This window comes from Babylonia areolata, chromosome 3 (assembly GCF_041734735.1).
Source record: "Babylonia areolata isolate BAREFJ2019XMU chromosome 3, ASM4173473v1, whole genome shotgun sequence".
Taxonomy (NCBI): domain Eukaryota; kingdom Metazoa; phylum Mollusca; class Gastropoda; order Neogastropoda; family Buccinidae; genus Babylonia; species Babylonia areolata.
The window spans coordinates 8,157,795-8,177,794 of NC_134878.1; the positions used below are offsets into that span (position 1 = coordinate 8,157,795).

The 20,000-nt window shown below is 39.2% G+C and overlaps 1 protein-coding gene across 1 annotated transcript in view; it reads right to left on the reverse strand.

Annotated features, from left to right (window-relative positions):
* Nucleotides 1-5,373: 5,373 nt before the first annotated feature.
* Nucleotides 5,374-20,000, reverse strand: part of LOC143280423 (F-box/WD repeat-containing protein 9-like) — an 18,501-nt gene continuing 3,874 nt past the window's right edge. The window contains exons 2-9 of the mRNA XM_076585060.1: nucleotides 18,745-19,385; nucleotides 18,055-18,194; nucleotides 16,744-16,872; nucleotides 15,953-16,065; nucleotides 14,888-15,125; nucleotides 11,986-12,099; nucleotides 8,888-9,046; nucleotides 5,374-8,300 (exon numbers count right to left, since the gene is read on the reverse strand). Of these exons, the coding sequence (XP_076441175.1) occupies nucleotides 8,208-8,300; nucleotides 8,888-9,046; nucleotides 11,986-12,099; nucleotides 14,888-15,125; nucleotides 15,953-16,065; nucleotides 16,744-16,872; nucleotides 18,055-18,194; nucleotides 18,745-19,228 (1,470 nt within the window). The 5' untranslated portion in view covers nucleotides 19,229-19,385 and the 3' untranslated portion in view covers nucleotides 5,374-8,207. The remainder of the gene's footprint in view (nucleotides 8,301-8,887; nucleotides 9,047-11,985; nucleotides 12,100-14,887; nucleotides 15,126-15,952; nucleotides 16,066-16,743; nucleotides 16,873-18,054; nucleotides 18,195-18,744; nucleotides 19,386-20,000) is intronic.

A 20,000-nucleotide genomic window follows, 5' to 3' on the forward strand; every position in this document is an offset into this window, starting at 1 on the left:
GATCTTCAGTGTTCGCCCCGTGAGGTATGTTTCGATTGAGATTGTGAAATGGTGGAACAGATAGACAGGCAGAGAAGAGCCAGGGGGAATTGGAGGGGCAAATCGATATGGGAACAGAGAGAGAGATACATGATAAGAAGTCAAGAGTGTGTGTGTGTGTTTGGTGGGGGGTCGGGTGGGGGGGGGGGCGGGGAGAGAAGGAGACAGTAAACGAGAGATAAAAGAACGGAGGGAGTGAGAGAGAGAGAGAGAGGGAGTGAGAGAGAGAGAGAGAGAGAGATCTGCGTCTGGCATCTACATATCAATTGGGTACAGTGCATACTGGTTTTAACCCCACGCCTCTCCTCAAACTCATGCACAATTCTCTCTCACCCTCCATCTCCCCTCCCCCCCATCCCTCTCCTACACGCGCACAATTTAACTTGGGCACGCGAACAATTCTCTCTCACCCTCTCTCTCTTTCTCCCCCCATTCCTCTCCTCAAACACGTGCACAATTCTCCATCTTTCCCCCACCCCTCTACTCAAACACGAGCACAATTTAACACGAACACACGCACAATTCTCCATCTTTCCCCACCCCTCTCCTCAAACGTGCACAATTCTCCTCTTTCTCCCCCCCCCCCCCCCCACCTCTCTCTCTCTCTCTCTCTCTCTTCACACACGCGAACAATGTGTGTGTGTGTGTGTGTGTGTGTGTGTGTGGACATCAATAATATTTATTCTAAAATATTTATTTTAAAAAAAAAAGCTTACATTGCATTCCTGGCTTTTACAAGTTTGCTCAAAAGCCTGTAATAAAATGCAGAGTGAACATTCATAAAGGCGAGGGGTTTTTCAATGAATATAGCTCCTTGATACAGTTTAGCACACGCTGTGGGCACGCATGCATGCGCACGCACGCAGCATGCACACGTACACGCACACACGCGCGTTCGCGCGCGCGCACACACACACACACACACACACACATTAGGCTACGTCTCGCAACAGTTTACCCCCAAAAATAATAATCTACATCCTTCGTGGCCCAACACTCGGCTTATATCACAGATTGACATAAGTTTACATTTGGACCAACAGCAAAGTGAGAGCTGTATTATCAATGGTTTCTCCAGTCAATGGGAAATCATTTACAGCTTGGTCTTTTGTGAAGGACTATGACTCTCAAACCAGGAGGCAAAATTGCACTGGCTCTTAGTGCTGCAGCCTTGTGGGCTAGTTGGCCTTTGGGAACCATCCCAACGCCGACTGTCCTAAAACCCTCTTGGCCGAGAGAGTGGGGATGTAACTTGGGCAAGACACTCTCCACTATAATCAAATTCTAGCCCAAATAGTCGGAACAGCAGTTGCCTCCTCTGCTGTTCTGATGGTCATAGTCGGACACGACTGACTGTCATACACACACACACACACACACACACACACACACACACACACACACACACACACCCTTCGAGTCCTAGCAGCTCACAGCCGTTCCGTGCCATTATAAAAACTGAATAAAATACCAAGGAGGATGTGTTGCATGAAACAGTCTGACACAGGAAACCTGGGTCAATTGACTCGGCGGAAAACGTTCCTTCTGTTGCATGTGCAAGTTTCTTCGTCGAGCACTGAAAACTTATAGGTTTAACTCACTCAGTACGGCCAGTCCTCTCTTCTCCTCTACACAGACCCTTCAGATGTCCAGTGGGTGTCTGAATGACCCAACCTTTAGCTTCCGTCGTCAGAATTGTGATATTCTTTGTCAACATTCACCTCTTCAGTATAAGAGCCTTCCGCTAGCAATATTTTGATGATGGTAACTGGGGTGAAACGCTGTAAACGTCGTCTCTTTCGCCGTTCGTATGGAGAGAGTTAATGCAGATGTATACATTTGTTATAAACAAGCTATAAATGTAACCCCAACAACAATATTTGACAAATTCTCTATATCATTTTGTAATGAACTCGTTTAAAAATAACTGTGCATGTGCCAAATGGTACAAACGCTCTATAATGTATACAGATATTTTCAATTCATCATGTTAAAAAAGTTTGGAATGTCATTTCCGCAAACAATTAAACCACGCTGTAATAGAATAGAATATATCTTTATTACCAAGTGTACAGGGGTCACAAGGAATATTGGGGGGGGGGGGGGGGGGGGGGTTAGTACATAACAAGACACGTACATAAATCGAAAATCATACACATGTATATACATGTATGGAAGTTGGTTCATTACTGGCGTTTTATTTTCCAACATCACTATGCACGCTGGAATGCAAAAAGAGTCGTCGGGAAAAGGGCACTTGTTCTTGTTTAGGAATGGATAAGAGCTCTGAACACAGTTCGGGTGCAATGACAATTTCGTGCGAAACAGAGCTTCGTCACAATTATTCAAACAGTGAGGCATGATTAGCCGAATTAATCTAAAGATTAGAATCCACCCTAGCCTGTCGGCCTAACATGTTTTCAACTTGAAAGGTCAGTGTTTGGGGTCACCAACTTTTCTTCTTCTTAAGTGTTCTTCCAGCAGTATCTTACTGTGCCAAACTTCCATAGATCTATTTGACCTACCGTGGTAAATATTTGTTAGCATCAGCGAGAGGTCCGGTTATCAGATTTCCTGGTCCAGCCCAGACACTGCGCGAATACTCTGTCTCAAGTTCCAGTGATGCAAAGATATGAAGAGCGAAGATCTGCCGCCGAGAGAAGAATGAAGTAAGTGTGGGTCTCAAACAAGCTTGGCATCATTGGAAGATGGGTGAACCAGCGTGCGCCATTGCACTCGTTGAAAAAAAACAAAAAACAAATCCCTTGTTCGCGAACGTCATCGCATGTGTTATCTATGACGTCTGAGCCTGTGTTCCAAGAAAAAAAAATTCCAATCATTCCGTCACTTTTATGGACGTTTAGACAGCGCAGCAACATGTCATCAAAATTATTTCGGAGGGGAGAGAGAGAGGAGGAAGGGAAAGCCAGGGGTGAAGGGTGAGGTTGGTCGGATATTCGTAATCAATTGAGATTCTTTTCGCTCTCAATTCATCCAGCAACCAGTTCATGGTTAGGTGAAGCCATGAACTGTCCGAAACCACGGAATTAGATTTAGAATCAAAGTGAAGCTATCTATATCCCCTGTTGTTTGGTGGTGGATTTTTCTTCCGTTTCCAATTTTCTGTCTTTCACTTTAGCCTGTATGCCTCTGTTACATAATATGGTTTTAGATGAGCCTCTGTTTTAGATGAGCCTCTGTCACACATGGCTTTAGATGAGCCTCTGTTACATATGGTTTTAGATGAGCCTCTATTACGACTGTAACCAACCAAGTCGATCTACTTGCAGAGTGCCAATGTAAAAAAAAAAAAAAAAAAAAAGAGTAAATATTTTTCAGTTATTATAACTACAAAGAAACATCTTTTAAAATACACATAGCCTATAGTTTAGGGATTTCTTTTATTGTGTTGCTGCGGCTTTTTTTTTTTTTTTTCTTCTTCTTCTTCTTTTTCAGCATTTTTGGACAGGAAAAGAAAAAGAAATGGGAACACAATTTTTTTTTCTTAACTAAGGGAGAGTAGGCCGACGCTACAAAGAATTCACGAGTTAATTCCCATACATCGAAGGCGACAGATCCACACCCCCCCCTCCCCATGATTTAGAATTATTTATAGTCAAGCACACCGCACATGGCCTTACCAGGACTGTGAAACCACATAAATGCTCAACCATGTCAACACAAGTCATACACACACACACAAAAAAAAAACTAAGATAAACACACAAAACATTTCATAACATTATCCTGACCATTTGACAATTAGTGATATTAAAACAGCCACCCTATCTAAGGGTGTTATTTGTCTTCTTATCCGTACTCAAAGCAAGTGTGTCTGTATTTTTTGGAGTAGTTTTTATTTGCTTAATTTTGTCAATAAGTTTGTGAACCAGTCACTCTGAAAATGAAATACATACCCATAGGTGGATTCTATGCTTATTAATGCTCCAAATAATGATTATGTTTGGTGCCAGATTGCACTAGTTTTCCCAGCGTTCGTGCGTAAGCCTGATTTACAGTATGCAGGTGTCAATTGTTTTTATTGTTTTTTTGTCACTGCTAACAAAATCACTATCATCTGCATATTGATAATATTTATGTTCCACATTATTGATCGTTATACGTTGCACATCTATTTTCCTGTCACTTCTTCTTCTTCTTCTTCTTCTGCGTTCGTGGGCTGCAACTCCCACGTTCACTCGTATGCACACGAGTGGGCTTTTACGTGTATGACCGTTTTTACCCCGCCATGCAGGCAGCCATACTCCGTTTTCAGGGGGGTGCATGCTGGGTATGTTCTTGTTTCCATAACCCACCGAACGCTGACATGGATTACAGGATCTTTAACGTGCGTATTTGATCTTCTGCTTGCATATATACACACGAAGGGGGTTCAGGCACTAGCAGGTCTGCACATATGTTGACCTGGGAGATCGGAAAAATCTCCACCCTTTACCCACCAGGCGCCGTCACCGTGATTCGAACCCAGGACCCTCAGATTGACAGTCCAACGCTTTAACCACTCGGCTATTGCGCCCGTCTTCGTGTCACTATTGCCAGTATCTCAACACAAGATAAATGGATCGGGTGACAGTGGGTCTTCCTGTCTGTATTCCTGTTCCCCCATGGAACTAACTAGAGACCTGACTACTGACATCAAAATATCTGTTAACATAAGGTTTTAAAATCAATTTACACTTCCCATTCGGAAACCACATGTTGCAAGAATCTCAAATAGAAAAGTGTGTGTGTGTGCGTGCATGCGTAAGTACACACAGATATCTCATATGGATGAGAAAAAAATTTGCTGATGAATATTTTGGATCGAGTTGAATACTTATATTTCTTTTATATTCCTTCTGTTAATTGTTATATATATACAGAGGGTGAGATGTATATATATACATATACATATATATATATATATATATATATATATATATATATGGATGGATTAATCCTTCATCAAATATATGAATGCTTTTCACGAATGTTGCTGTTTGGCAGACATAGCCTGTAGACTTCAAGAGTCACTGCCACACGGCAGTGTGTTTCAAATGTTGTGATGATTCCCATTTTTTTTCATTACTTTAGTCGTCATGTTGGCAGACCTACCTGTGCATGTTGCAAGTTCAGTATCATACGGTACACACACAAACAAACACACACTCTCTCTCTCTCTCTTTCTCTCTCTCTCATATCTGTCAGACATCGCATTGCCCATCCCCTACCCCCTGCCCCCTCACCTCCACCACCACCCACAAACATATAAAGTGCACACCCACACCCACACATATATACAAACACACAGGTGGCACCATAATATCACTGCACTTTATTTTTCCATAACAAAATCTTAACAGAAACAGACAGGTTCAAATAATCATAACCCATAAACCATCAACTAGCCCTCCTTGTCCAGGACATCGAAAACTCTTTTCAGGAGAAGAAGAAGATAATATAATTATGTACAGACCACAACTCGATGGCATCACATCAATGTTTCCTAAGTCCCCCACCTACACCAATCACCCACTCCCCACCCTCCCAAACTCCTTAACCATCGCATTCCCATCTTTTAACCCCCCCCCCCCCCCCTTCTCTGTGGCGTGATCAGCAGTTTGACCATTCACAATGAACTGTACTGAACTGATTCACTCACCATCAATAGCAACACAAAGATCTAATTAAAGATTTTTCAATGTATCAAGCACAACATTTTGAGTAAATCATGTGGATTATTATCACTGCATTGTTCGCAGCAGTTTGCAGAAAGAAATGAGATCTTTAAGAGAAAAAAAAAGAAGATAAACAGATTGAATAAACATAAATTCAAACATGGTGCAAAATGATACCATACTTTACATGTATAAGTATATACATATGATGAAAATAAAAGTACAAATACATATGTGTATGCAAAAAACACATTCACACACATGTAAGCATACCTACCTAAATAACTGAATATATATATATACATACACAACCATAATACACCACACACTCACACATACACTCAGCTATAGAAGAAAAAAAACCCAACTCATGTGAGCTTGCTCCATATACAATGCTGAAACATACACACTGATTTTGCCAGTTTTACCGTTAGTTGTGGTGTCTACAAAAGAAATATTTATAGTTTCATGACGAATTTGAATCAGATTCTAACATGCACACATGCACGCATGCACACACACACACACACACACCACATACCACCATAACACACACACAAACACACACACACACACACACATACACCACATTCCACCATTACAAATGTGCACATACATGAATATACACTTTGTACAATACAATGTACATGGATCTACTCATCCACCTATGCATTCCAACATATAATCATAATAAAAAATTAAAATAATAGCATACTGTACACATATCTTTCAAAACAAGACTAAAACTGCCGTCATATCAGAAAGACAACTGGCTCTCCCACAGAGGGAATTCTAATGGTCCCCAATTGCAGTCTTTAATAATAATAATAATAATAATAATAATGGATACTTATATAGCACACTATCCAGAAATCTGCTCTAGGTACTTTACAAAAACGCTTTTGTTAACATAAAACATTATATCTATGTTACATACACACACCAAAATGTGACCACACACACACACACACACACACACACACTGCATACATACATTTTAACATACATGTGTATCTAACAGCTACCCTAACACATACGCACACATAGGCAGGCACAAACTTACATAAACACACGCACACACAATACACATTCATATACATGCCCTACCGTTTTACATTACCCTATTTGATCTTTGCAAATCAAAGAGTCATTTATTTCTTACATGCACTTGTTTTCCTCCAGTATTATATTGTATGAACTATCTCTCTCTCTCTTTATAAAACATTATTTCATTATTTGATTAATCAGTCTTTTGGGGTTTTCATGGATTATTTTTTTTTATTTGTTGGACCTCAGTTGCATACAGGCCATGATTCCAATTTAGGTTGAGTAAACATGTACTTCTCTCTCTCTCTCTCTCTTCTCTTTCCTTTTTTTTTTTTTTTTAACTTTTAGTTTTTTTTGTTTTTGTTTTTGTTTGTTTGGTCCATATTGCATTTTGTCCCACTGGTGTCAGCTTAACTCTCTCCATACGAACGGCGAAAGAGACGACGTTAACAGCGTTTCACCCCAATTACCATCATCAAAATATTGCAAGCGGAAGGCTCTTATACTGAAGACGTGAATGTTGACAAAGAATACCACAATTCTGACGACAGAAGCTGAAGGTTGGGTCATAGAGACACCCAGTGGACATCCGAGGGGTCTGTGTAAAGGAGAAGAGAGGGCTGGCCGTACTGAGTGAGTTAACACAAGGTTGAGTTAGGGGAGGAAAATTCATTGAGACAAAGAAGGATGCTGACCAGTACCAAAGAACGGAACAATTCATATGTAATGCATTTGTTCAGACACACAGAACATCAAACAAACAGTTCATGCATAACTATAATGCTCTTGCTCTGACCATTCATCAGAACATGACATAATCCCCCCCCCCCCACCCCGCCCCCAATTTTTTTTTTTTTTTTTAATTCATAAATAATGCTCTTGTCATTCAACATACAGTCTGTACATAATGCTCTTTTTCAAGTGCTGTTTTGTGTTGGCTTGCACTGTGCAGCTGTGTTGTGACACGTAGCGTGTCATTGTTTGGCGACCATCCAGAAGGACAAATGACATTATCCCCCCCCCCCTTTTTTTTTTTTAATTCATGAATAATGTTCTTGTCATACAACATACAGTCTGCGCATGATGCTCTTTTATAAGCGCTGTTTTGTGTTGGCTTGCACTGTGCTGTTGTGTTGGGTAATGTTGCGTTGTTTGGTGACATGTCGTGTTGTGTTGCGTTGCATTGTACGGTACAGTAATAAATGCTTCCTCCTTTTTCTTCTTTTTTTTTTTTTCCTAACAGCTGTTTTATTAAGGCAAAATGTAAGCTGCATTTCCCCAGCAAAGACAGAACGATCCCATGATTCACAAACTCTCAGTGTTGATAACTGTTTACCTGCCAGCCAGAGTGAACTTTTTTCCAAGACAAAGTGCCGTCCGGAACATTCTGTCAGGACAGTGCCAGGCTCGAGCAGTCATCCTGATAATGACCTACAGGACTGCTCAACTGCTCCATCCCCAGTCTTTCTTGGGTCGCCAGATTCCTACGGTGTTGTCGCAGCCTGCTGAAGCCAGGATGCCATTCTGGTATGCTACCTGGAAGAGGCGAGAACTTTTTTTTTTTTAAGTTTTTTTTAATCCTATTTCATCCTTTAAGGGGTAGGTGGTCTGTTTGTTTTTGATTAGGACTAAGAATCTTTTTCGCTGACTGGGGAGCATTGTAACTGTAACTTCACTCATTCTGTAAGCAAGCACAAAATGTCAGTGAAATCAAAAAGATATATGCACCTTGATTAACATTTAGCTGAGTAACAATTCTCTCTCTCTCTCTCTCTCTCTCTCCCTCTCTTTCTCATCCACACAAAACAAGCAGGCACACAACCGCACTCACACATACACATGAATGGATACAGACACACACCACACACACACATACAAACACACACACACACACACACACATATCACAAACATCACACATCACGAACACAAAGTTAGCCTCCTTGACTTCTCCACCACTCTCTCTCTCTCTCTCTCTCTCTCTGTCCCTCTTTTCACCCTCCCTTTCCCATTTTGGCTTCACCTTTTTTTTCTGCGTGAGAATGGTTCGTTCGTTTGTTTGTTTGCTGCTTGTCTTTTCTGTTGCAGTTTAAGTGATCTGTACAGACTGTGAGCCTTAGTTACCCCAGCCACTCCGCTGTCGTGTTTCTCCAAGGTGGTGATGGTCTGCGGATCTAAGCTGGGCTCCAACACCTTGACGGTTTGGTCGTTAGAGGAGGTGTAGATGGCCCCCTCCGTGTGAATCACACCCGTCATTTTGTACTTGTGGCCCACGTCGTAGTTCTGGTCATTAACATTATTGTCATTATCATCATTATTGATATCATCATTATTATTATTGTTACTATTATTATGGACGGGCGCAACAGCCGAGTGGTTAAAGTGTTGGACTTCCAATCTGAGGGACCCGGGTTCGAATCTTGGAAACGGCGCCTGGTGGGTAAAGGGTGGAGATTTTTCCGATCTCCCAGGTCAACATATGTGCAGACCTGCTTGTGCCTGAACCCCCTTTGTGTGTATATGCAAGCAGAAAATCAAATACGCATGTTAAAGATCCTGCAATCCATGTCAGCGTTTGATGGCTTATGGAAACAAGAACATACCCAGCATACACCCCCCCGAAAACTGAGTATGGCTGCCTACATGGCAGGATAATAACAGGATCATACATGTAAAAGCCCACTCGTGTACATGCGAGTGAACGTGGGAGTTGCAGCCCACAAACGAATAAGAAGAAAAAAAACTATCATTATTACTGTTATTTTATTATCATCATCATTATGATGATTATTATTAGCATTATCATCATGATTATTATCATCATTACCATTATTATTATCATCATCATCATCACCATTATTGATACTTACAGGCCAGAGACCAAGCTCAAAGAGTTTTACAAACACACAGTCATTTGCACGACAGGCTGCCTGCCTGGTTTAGAGCCAAGCCCAACTGACCCTCTGTTGCCTGTACCCTTCAGTCATGCACAGGCACACACATGTGCACTTGAGTGGACTTTTCTTCAGAATTTTGCTGTGGGGCTTTTCACATGCACTGAATGCATGCAGCATAAGCATCTTTATCGTTACCATTGCCATACTTGGTTTTGGTTTTGGTGGTTGCTTTTTTTGTCTGTTTTTGTTGTTGTTGTTTTTTCAGTTCACCACACCATTTTTTTTTTTTTTTTTCGTTTGTTTGGGGATTTTTTTGTTTGTTTTTTCAGTTCCCCACCCCCTTTTTAATTTTATCTTGAAAAGATAAAAAATGATGACAAAACTTTTCATTGCGGAGTGGTAGAACAGACCATCATCTAGAATCAAGAACCTTTACTGCAAATGTTTTTCTTTTGTTGTGTTTTTGTTTGTTTGTTGTTGTTTTTTCAACAGAAGTTTAATGATACAATCTTCAGTGCAAGACAACAAGCTAAAATACATTACATCTCTTTGCAGCAACAAAAAGTCAAATTTTCGGTTTAAAATGCACTGAATGACTGCAACCACAATGCAGCTGATGAAACACAAAGCTTCAGCATTAAACACCTAACTCTCTCTCCTTCCATTTTTTTTCTCTTACATACCCAGTCATTCTCTTGTGTTCAGTCTCTCCTTGTAGACTGTTCTCTCTTACTATCTAACAATAAAATTAAAAAATAGTGCAAAAGTACTGACAACTACTAGTCAGCAACATTCCTCTCATACAACCTACACCAAAAGAAAAAGAGCAGCGCAGTTAGGTAAAAATTACAATGTTCTTAAAAGCGAATATGTGAAATGCTTTTATTTGAGAACATATGTTTATTACTCTTGTTTAATCAAGTTATCCGCGTGTGTGGGGTGAGTGGTGGGGGGAGGGGGGGGGGGGCGTGCGGTGCGGGTGTGTGCTGATTATCTGGTTGTGGTTTTCCGCAATTCATCTTTATTCTTATCTTATCTGTCTATTATAATCAATGTGTAGTATAGTAGGCTATGTTTATAATTATATTCAATAATGTTTCTTAATTCTTTCTGTTTTTACATTAAGAATACTAGTTATTACCTGCAGTGTGTGGATGTATGTATGAAACGATGTATGTGATATTTTTTACATTTGTATCTTCGTAATATTTGTAGGGGCTGTTGTTGGCTTTTACAGTTATGGTCACCATCTTGTTTACTTGTCTATGTTGTGATAATGCACCTGACCAAATTTCTCCAGTTGGAGATAATAAAGTTATTCTTATCTTCTTATCTTATCTTAAATGTAGGTGGGAGTGATTAATGTTTTTTTAAATACTGAAAAATTTGTGGCAGGGGTCAAGAAGCCACCACTTAACGCATTCAACCCAGTGCCTGAATGTTGTTTGGGAACCACAGATCATCATTCTCTGCCTGTCCACAAACAGCATTAGGGTAAAGAAACGGGTTGACTTTCACCAGTTCATCAGCTCACTAGTGTGCATTAAATTGTTAACCAAGGGAAGTAAATGGAACAGAACTTCCTTCCCCTAAAGCATGAGAAGTTTTGCTGACTAATTCAAACAATCAGTATGTTATTTATCCCATTTTCTGCACAGCGGTGGCAAAACGTCAGAAGCTTACCTCACAACAAGTGCTCTATGAAATTATGATAGACTCTTGCAGGGAATCTGATCCAGATAATTGAGCGTGTTTTACACAGAAAGGTGCTTCTTTAATTAAATCATAATAACAAATTGATATTTTTATTCATCTGAAAATTGTTGGGAAAGTGATGGAGAACAAATTCCTTTTAGGCAGCTAAGCTTCAAACAATTTGAATGAATGACTTGTCTGTAAGTGAGATTTAAAAACAAAACTTTGTAATACAAGAGCCAAAATTTTTACTATTTTTGTTGTTGATTAAGAACAATCAAATAAGTATCATACTTATGACCATTCTTATTTTAAAGAGAAATATCCTTCAGAAGCCATTCATTCCTTCACTAATTTATTCAGTCATTTTGAGTACATTTCTGTTAACTTTTCGTGCTTCTATTTCACTAATAATGAAGTGCATTTTGGAGATACATGACATACAAAAAGATGACAAAGTACAGTGTATGTCTTAATACTGATACAAATTATATGAGTTGTTTTTTTTCCTCCCAATCACCAAAGTGCCAGTACAGAAGCACTCCCAGTCCCACTGATGTAAAAGCATGGCACTGTGCCCAACAAAACGACCCAAGTGAGGAAGATGAAGATGAAGAAGAGCTCTCTCACCCCGGCCAACTCAAACTTGCCCATCGTGGTGTCCAGGAGGTTCAGGTGACCCATTCGGTCCCCAAACCACAGCTGGTTGCTGTGGTAACTGACAGCCATGGGGTAGTTCTCCACCTGTCACCAAAGAGGCCCCAACATCATCACTATAATCCACATCTGTGTCTTTAAGTACAGCTGTCCAAATCTGAAAATACCCCCACTCAACAAAACAGAGAATAGTTGCTTTAACTTATTAAGTCCTTTGTTGCTTTAGAAGTGTGACATATGGCATTAACAATGGCCCCGCTATATTCAACTGTCATAACCATCATGAAATGTCACTCTCAAAATGTGCAATATAGTTTATGGAAAACCACCTAGTCAAGTCTTTGGTTCAGTTTCATAGTTGTTACTTCCCTTGCCCTGTTGGTACAGGGTCAAAGCAGCAAGACAATGTGTGGTAGTTACGTGTGTTACAAATGATTATACGTCTGACCAATACAAGATAAGTAGTACAAATGTGTGACATCTGTACATGTGTTATGTGTGTGATTGCTATACTGTTTTGTTTTTTTTTTGTTTTAGTACCCTTTCTCTTATCACTCATCTGTTTTTGTTTTACATGTTTCACAGGAATGGTCCATATTCTGATGAAATGGACGATCAGCAGTGAGTTTTACTGTTCAAGTGGTCCAAGCTTTACGTACAGACATTGATTATAATTTACAAAAGTCTGTAAATTTAGATATTAAACCCAGACTATTCCAGACCAGAATGACCTACTGTATGCTAATAGAAAGATGAAACAAGCAATGCAGTTAAAGTCCTCGTCAGTGTCTGACAGAAACATCAAACATAAAGTGTGGTTTATGGACTGTCATCATGTACAAAATAACATGTGATGGAAAGTTGGAGAAGGAGACCGTTAAATATTTATTCAGAGAAAGATTTGTGAACGCCTCATCACTTACTGGATTATGCCCCAAAACTGCCATAAAAATATCCATAGAACCAGTCGGAATTCACAGTTAGAAATAATAAACCATGAGAGTTAATACCCTTGAATTGATGAAACACACACAAATCTTTAGGCAGGACTTTCAGGACTCCTTTAAAACACACTGCTACTATAATGATATCCAGTTCTTACTAAATGAACTAACTTTTTTTTTTTACACTAACATGAGGTTTTAAGTCTGACTGGCATTGTTCTATTGTATTATTCTACTGTCTCCTAAATTATGCAACACAGATTCAATTTGAAAGATTAATACTCACTTTCAAGAGCATTCCCTAAGGATATAGAACTAAGACATCAAATAGAACATTTGAGTCATAAATTTCTCATGAAATAATATCAACTTGTATCCACTTTGAATGATAGCAATATTTCATACGTGTCTTTACATATCCTTATAAAAAACCACACTCTTAAAAATGGGATGCAACAAGTGAAGCAAAATGCTGACTGCGTGTAAAATGAGAGTGAGAGGACAACAGGGGAATACTTATTTAGCAAATAATATGCATGTTCATATACGCTTGCACCTGTACCCAGTTCCAAGGATGATGATTGTGTTTGTATTTGTATTTGTATTGCTTTTTATCACAACAGATTTCTCTGTGTGAAATTCGGGCTGCTCTCCACAGGGAGAGTGCATCGCTATACTACAGCGCCACCCATTTTTTTGTATTTTTTTCCTGCGTGCAGTTTTATTTGGGGGTTTTTTTTCCTATTGAGGTGGATTTTTCTACAGAATTTTGCCAGGAACAACCCTTTTGTTGTCGTGGGTTCTTTTACGTACGCTAAGTGCATGCTGCACACGGGACGTCGGTTTATCGTCTCATTCGAATGACTGTGTATTGTATTCCACTGCATTGTACTACTTACTGTCACAGCAGATTTCTCTGCGTGAAATTTGGGGCTGCTCTCCCCCAGGAGAGTGTGTCACCACAACACAGCGCCATCCATATTTGTTTTCTTTTTTCTCTCTGCAAGTGTATTTGCTATATTGTCAAAGCGGATTTTTTCCAAAGAATTTTGCCAGGGACAATCCTTTTGTTGCTGTGGTTTCTTTTACTTGCACTGAGGTGAAAGTATATGTGATCATGACCATTGAAAAATAACACAACATTAATCTTGTGAACTTTTGTGAAGACATTAAAATGCTTGACTTGCGAAGGTTTTCCTGGTACTGCTCTTCATTTCTTGTTTGTACTCCAGCACAAAGCAATGCTTATTGATCTAGGCTGTACAGTCTGTTTATGTTCACTAAACCAAACCCTGATGAAGAAAAACTCTCAACAGATGCACGACGTCAGTGGATGTCTCATAGGCACTGGGTAGCACTTTGTGTAGGACGTCAGCCGATGTTTTACATGCATATAACAGGTAAAACAAATGTGCTGTGTATATGTAAGCTGCAGCCGCGTAAAAAAAAAAAAATTAAAAAAAAAGAACCTAAAACTTTTGCCCCATATTGTGTCATGTAAATGGTATGGAGCTTGGTATATGCTTCAAAGATGAGAACTTCCTTCCATAATCTCAAAAACACTTGTTTCACTTTTTCTTCCCTAAATGCTGGTTTATGTAGCAAAGAACCCTCATCAAAAGATTGAAGACCTTGAAAACAAGTAGTACACTCTTTACATTTCCATCCTCAAATGCCCTCCTTTCTCTCCCCATCCTCCGTCCCCAACCCTACTCCTCTCCATCCCCCACCTTTCTACGATGTATCTCAAAACACAAAATACGCAGTTCCCCTTTTTCTGCTGCTTTTCACTGTTACCCCTGTAACCTGTGCTGCAACAGCTCCAAGATAGGAGGCTGAAAGCTTGTGAGAACTACTGCACCAGAGCTTGAGGGAAAGGATCTTCTTGTTTTTTTTTCCTCTGCCCAACGGTCATGCGCACACATACCAACCTGAACGGATTTGAACACAAGTCCAGCCCGGCGGTCGTACACCGAGAAGGTTTTGTCCTCACTGCCTGAAATGATGAAGTTGTCATCGGCAGCAATACAGAGGACAGGCTGTCGGTGCCATCTCTTGGTGGACGTGATGCGCCCTTCACGGGGGTCGATGAAGTACACTTTCTTGTCAAAGCATCCTGCCACTATGAAGTTATCCTCCACATAGATACTGAGGACAGCAGACTTGCATCTGGAGAGAAAAAGGAATACATGTTGGTAGATGCTGGAGAGAAAGATAAAACACTGGCAGAAGCTGGAGAGAAAAAGGTAGATGCTGGTAGTTGTACATTTATGGTTTGGGTGCTTTTTAACTTACACAGATTGTATAGTCTCTCTCTCCCCCCTCCATCCATCCCTCCAAATGATTATATTAATCAGACAGAGTCAAAACTATGTAACTAATTACAAATTAATGTATTTCCCTTGAAAAACTCAAATTCAATTTTCTCCAAAAACAACATAATCCTGAATCAGTACTGAAACAGCCAACTGCATCTTGAATATTTAACTGATTGTGTGTGTTCATTTGTTTGTGCCAGGCATGCCTACCCCCAAATTTGCTTTTCAGGAACAACACACATCAGAATCAGGGACAGGGTGTCATTTTCAGGAACATCTCAGCAAACATACAACAGTTTGTCTAACAGCCAGAAGCAATGGTTGTATACATGGGAAATCGAACAGGCTTTCACAAAATGGCTTCGGTACTGTTCAGACATTTCCGGCTTTTCATGAAGTGGACTCGATAATATTTAACACCATTTCCGGAAGTCTCGACGATGTGGTTCGGGAAAAAAATGTTATGGTCGGATTTTTTTTATTTTCCGGGACATGCAGTAAATAATCCTATTTCCGGGACACCCTGTCCATTTTATCAATTTTCCGGGACAAATACAGGCCCTCAGTAACGGTAGGCATGCCTGGTGTGCACATGCACAAGTGTGTACATGTAAGCTTTCAGAACACTGGCAACCTCATTTCACTGTGCTCAGCTTGCTTTGACTGACTTGCACTCACTTGTAGGATGTGCTCACAGTAAAGTCCTGTGCCAGGTCCCAGACTTTGATCTTGGTGTCCCATGATCCCGTGTAAAGATGGTTATTGTGGGAAGCCATGGACCAGATCCATCCCTGAAGCACAAGGTTCTCATTATCACTGTATTTGACATGAGGTATCAGGCACAGAAACATTCACAAATATATTACATGTCCATAGGCACAACTTATTTTCACCTTTTTGAAAGAGGTACCAGAATGAGATATATTCAACAAACGTATTTGTAGACTTATCTTATTTTCTCTGTATACATACATATACATTATAAAAGGCAGATGGTGGTAGTTGTATATACATACACATCAAACAGAGGCATCCTAGAGATGCAAAAACATAATGAAATCTACAATAGAGCATCAGTCATACCAGAATGATGTAAGCTTAAGCAGAATATAAGAACATAATAAAACCTACAACAGAGCATAATTCATATCAGACTGATGTAAACTAAAAACAAAGTATTATATTAAACTGAAATTTTATATCATGAAACAACATTCAGTCATACCAGGACAAAGCGGTCCAAAAACACTGTAACAATCTGAATAATAATAGGAACTTAGCTCTGGGGAAAAATCATTTAGTGAGCTGATACAATGCAGTGCAATACAAATTATAAAACAATACAACGCAACAGTGCAATAAAACAGTACAGCACAACACAACACAATCTGGACCATCATTACACTCAAAAGATAATCACAAGCCTTGACCAGCAATTACTGGCCCCAGCCAGACTGAGGAACACTCACATTGTGCGCTTTGTTGATACAGTGTAGCTGCATGTCCTTTTTTGTCTCAGGACGGCAGCTGTCGTACTTGCTCAGGTCCAGCAGAGTGAGGTAGCGATCACGTGACCCAGCTGCCAGCAAGCGCCCATCCTGAAAACATAAGTGAGACAGTGAAAGCATAAATTTTCTTTAAAGAGGGAAGTGGGATAAGCATGGACATGATTTTTTTTTTTTATCCGGCCCTCAGGGCAAAGAAATTAAACAAGCAAACAAAACAAAATATACAATAACAGTAAAAAGGAAAAGAACAGCAAGAAGTCAAAAAAATAATTAAACAAAATAAAATAAAATAATTAATAAGAAGAGAGAGAGAACAAAATAATATCATAGCAAGAAAGACAAATACAAATACTGTAATGGACATTTCACACACACAAACTAATACCCTTGAATATGCATAAATATATAACCATCCTTGATTATAATAATAATAATCATAATAATAATAATCATGATAGCAGTAAAACTGCATGGTATTTCATTTTAACATTTCCTGTTTAAGACAAATGACACTGTCGTAAAGGTTGACAGTTGAGGTTTTAGCCACCACATATAGGAGAGAAAGAAAAAATCATTATCAAGACAATTTCTTTCTGCACAAGGAGAGAAAAAACAATCATGATAAAGATAATTTCTGTTTCCACAAATCTACAACAATGCAGTTGTTCTTATGACACAAAATGATATCGGTAGCATAAGCAGCATTGACTTGATGTTGCGTACCAGGTAAACTCTGACGAAGGAAAAATCTGAATAGATGCAGGACGTCAGTGGACGTTTTATAGTCACTTTGGATATATTTTTGAAGGACATCAGCTGACGACTTATTGGCACTCAACTGGTAAGTATGTCTGTGCATGCATCTGTACACTACATGCACTGTACACTATGTGTGCACACCTGATTTGTCTGTTATCATCAAAGCAATTTTTCATGTCTTATACATTTTATTCACAACTTTTTTTTTCTTTCTTTTTTTGTTGCTGCTTGTATGTGAATCACCAATAGATAAAATTTTCAAAATCAAAAGAAAGATTCCCTGACGTTCAACAAAAGACTACCATAACCATGACATCCAGAAAATTTATTCTCTGATCTTTACGTTAACATATAACTGGCAAAGAACTGAAACAGGGAAGCATACATGATAGCTTCCCCCCTCTTGTACTTGGCCCAGCCTCTCTCACCTCTTCATATGCTTTAAACCAAACAGGAATATACTGAAACAAATACTCTCAAACTGTAATGAATCATGCTAATGACAAAGCAAACCTGCATCAAGTGTACAACGTCGACTGCAGCAAACAAGTTGTCAGTGAATTTGAAGTGCTCCGTGTGTTGCTCCGGATCAGACCAAACACGATGTGACCGTTCCCTTTCAACACATGAATGCTGCCAGTCCATTTCATCATCTGTAAATAGAACCTATCACAGATGAAAACACTCAAAGCAGAGTTTACACAGAAACTTTAAGTGATCCAGTTCATCTGTCCAAATTTACATCCATGTACCTAGAGTATTATTTTTCATTTCATTTCTGTGCTAGTGGGAGTGGGTGGCTGAATACTGCTTTTGATGTAATTTTTAGAAAAGTTTCAAACCTTTTTTTTCTGTACATGGAAGGGAATAGTTTAATAATAAAGAAATGAAATGAAACAATTTTCTTATTCACAATGCTCATGCATAAAAATAATGAGATAAATATTTTAATACAGTGAAACCTTAATGAAATCTACAACAAAAATTTAATATTCATAATAATAATTTAAACTAAGTAGGAACATCATGTTACAACATGTTCTGTAAATCTGATAGATTTTTTATCAGTATATATTCATATATTCCTTCACTTTACTTTTAAAACAAAATAAAAACACACCCATGCATGATGATGAACATTGTAAACTACATCAAGACAAGACAGATCATGCAGTCACAACAACCATCACAATTCAAACCCACAGTCAACTGGTGGATATTTCTTCGGCCAGCGTTTCACCATGCGAATCCTCCAGTAGGACTCGTTGCAGAACAGATCACAGAACTTTTGGCATACATGAGACAGTGTGTCTATGATCACCCCAGCCTCTAAGAAGCTGCAGATATGAAGCAGGATCTCCACTGGGATGGTGTCCAGAGAGATAACAGGGATGACGGAACCTTTTGTCTGCTCAGAAATAACATCTTCTGAACTGAAGCTGACACGAGTACCCTCAGGATCAGGATCTCTCGGAGTGTTTTCCGGATCAAACTCCATTTCAGAGTGAATCACAGCCGAGTCTGTGGATGATATTTTTTTAGTTATGCTTACAAAATCAAGGTCTGAATGAGAGGCTGCTGAGTCTTTTAGGCTCACATTTTCCACTGATTGTGAACTACTTTTTTGTTCCAGATGCAGTTTCTCTAATTCAGTGGTCAAGGGCACTTCTTCATTGTTGCTCGCCATATTGCCTTGTGACCTTGATGAAGATTCTAGTTGTTTCACAAATTATTTTTCACTGTTCAGCTGTGACAAACTCACAAAGTCAATAAATATGACAGCTCTTAAGGTCAAGCCAGCTGATAATTCCCTCTTTGGGTCTGCTGCTTCTGAGTCAACAAACCTAAGAAACAAGAAACATTAAGTTTTAAATACATTCCATTGTTTTGCAAAGTCATGTGTTAGTGTCTGAAATAAAAAGAATAAAAGATTAAAATCATAAAATTAAGTAAAAACTGATAATATATCACAAATGTACATACTTCAATTTTTCATCTAACCGGACACGAAAAACACAATATAACCATCAAAGCTAAGACATGAATCATAATGGACATCAAGGTTAATAACCGTGTGATGGCTTTTCATGCAGCTATCAAAGTAATTAGGTACATGAGGTATACGTGTATGTCTCTCTGCAATGAGACCCATCAATTGATAACTGACAAGTAGTGACAAGTAGTTTTTTCACCAAAGAAGCATCAAAATGATTCAGTTTCAGTTTCAGTTTCAGTAGCTCAAGGAGGCGTCACTGCGTTCGGACAAATCCATATACGCTACACCACATCTGCCAAGCAGATGCCTGACCAGCAGCGTAACCCAACGCACTTAGTCAGGCCTTGAGGAAAAAAAAAAAAAAAAAAAAAGGTGAATAAATGATAGATAAGCTTACACAAATAAATAAATAAATAATAAATAATAACTATAATGTAAAAAAAAAAAAAAAGCAAATAGATGT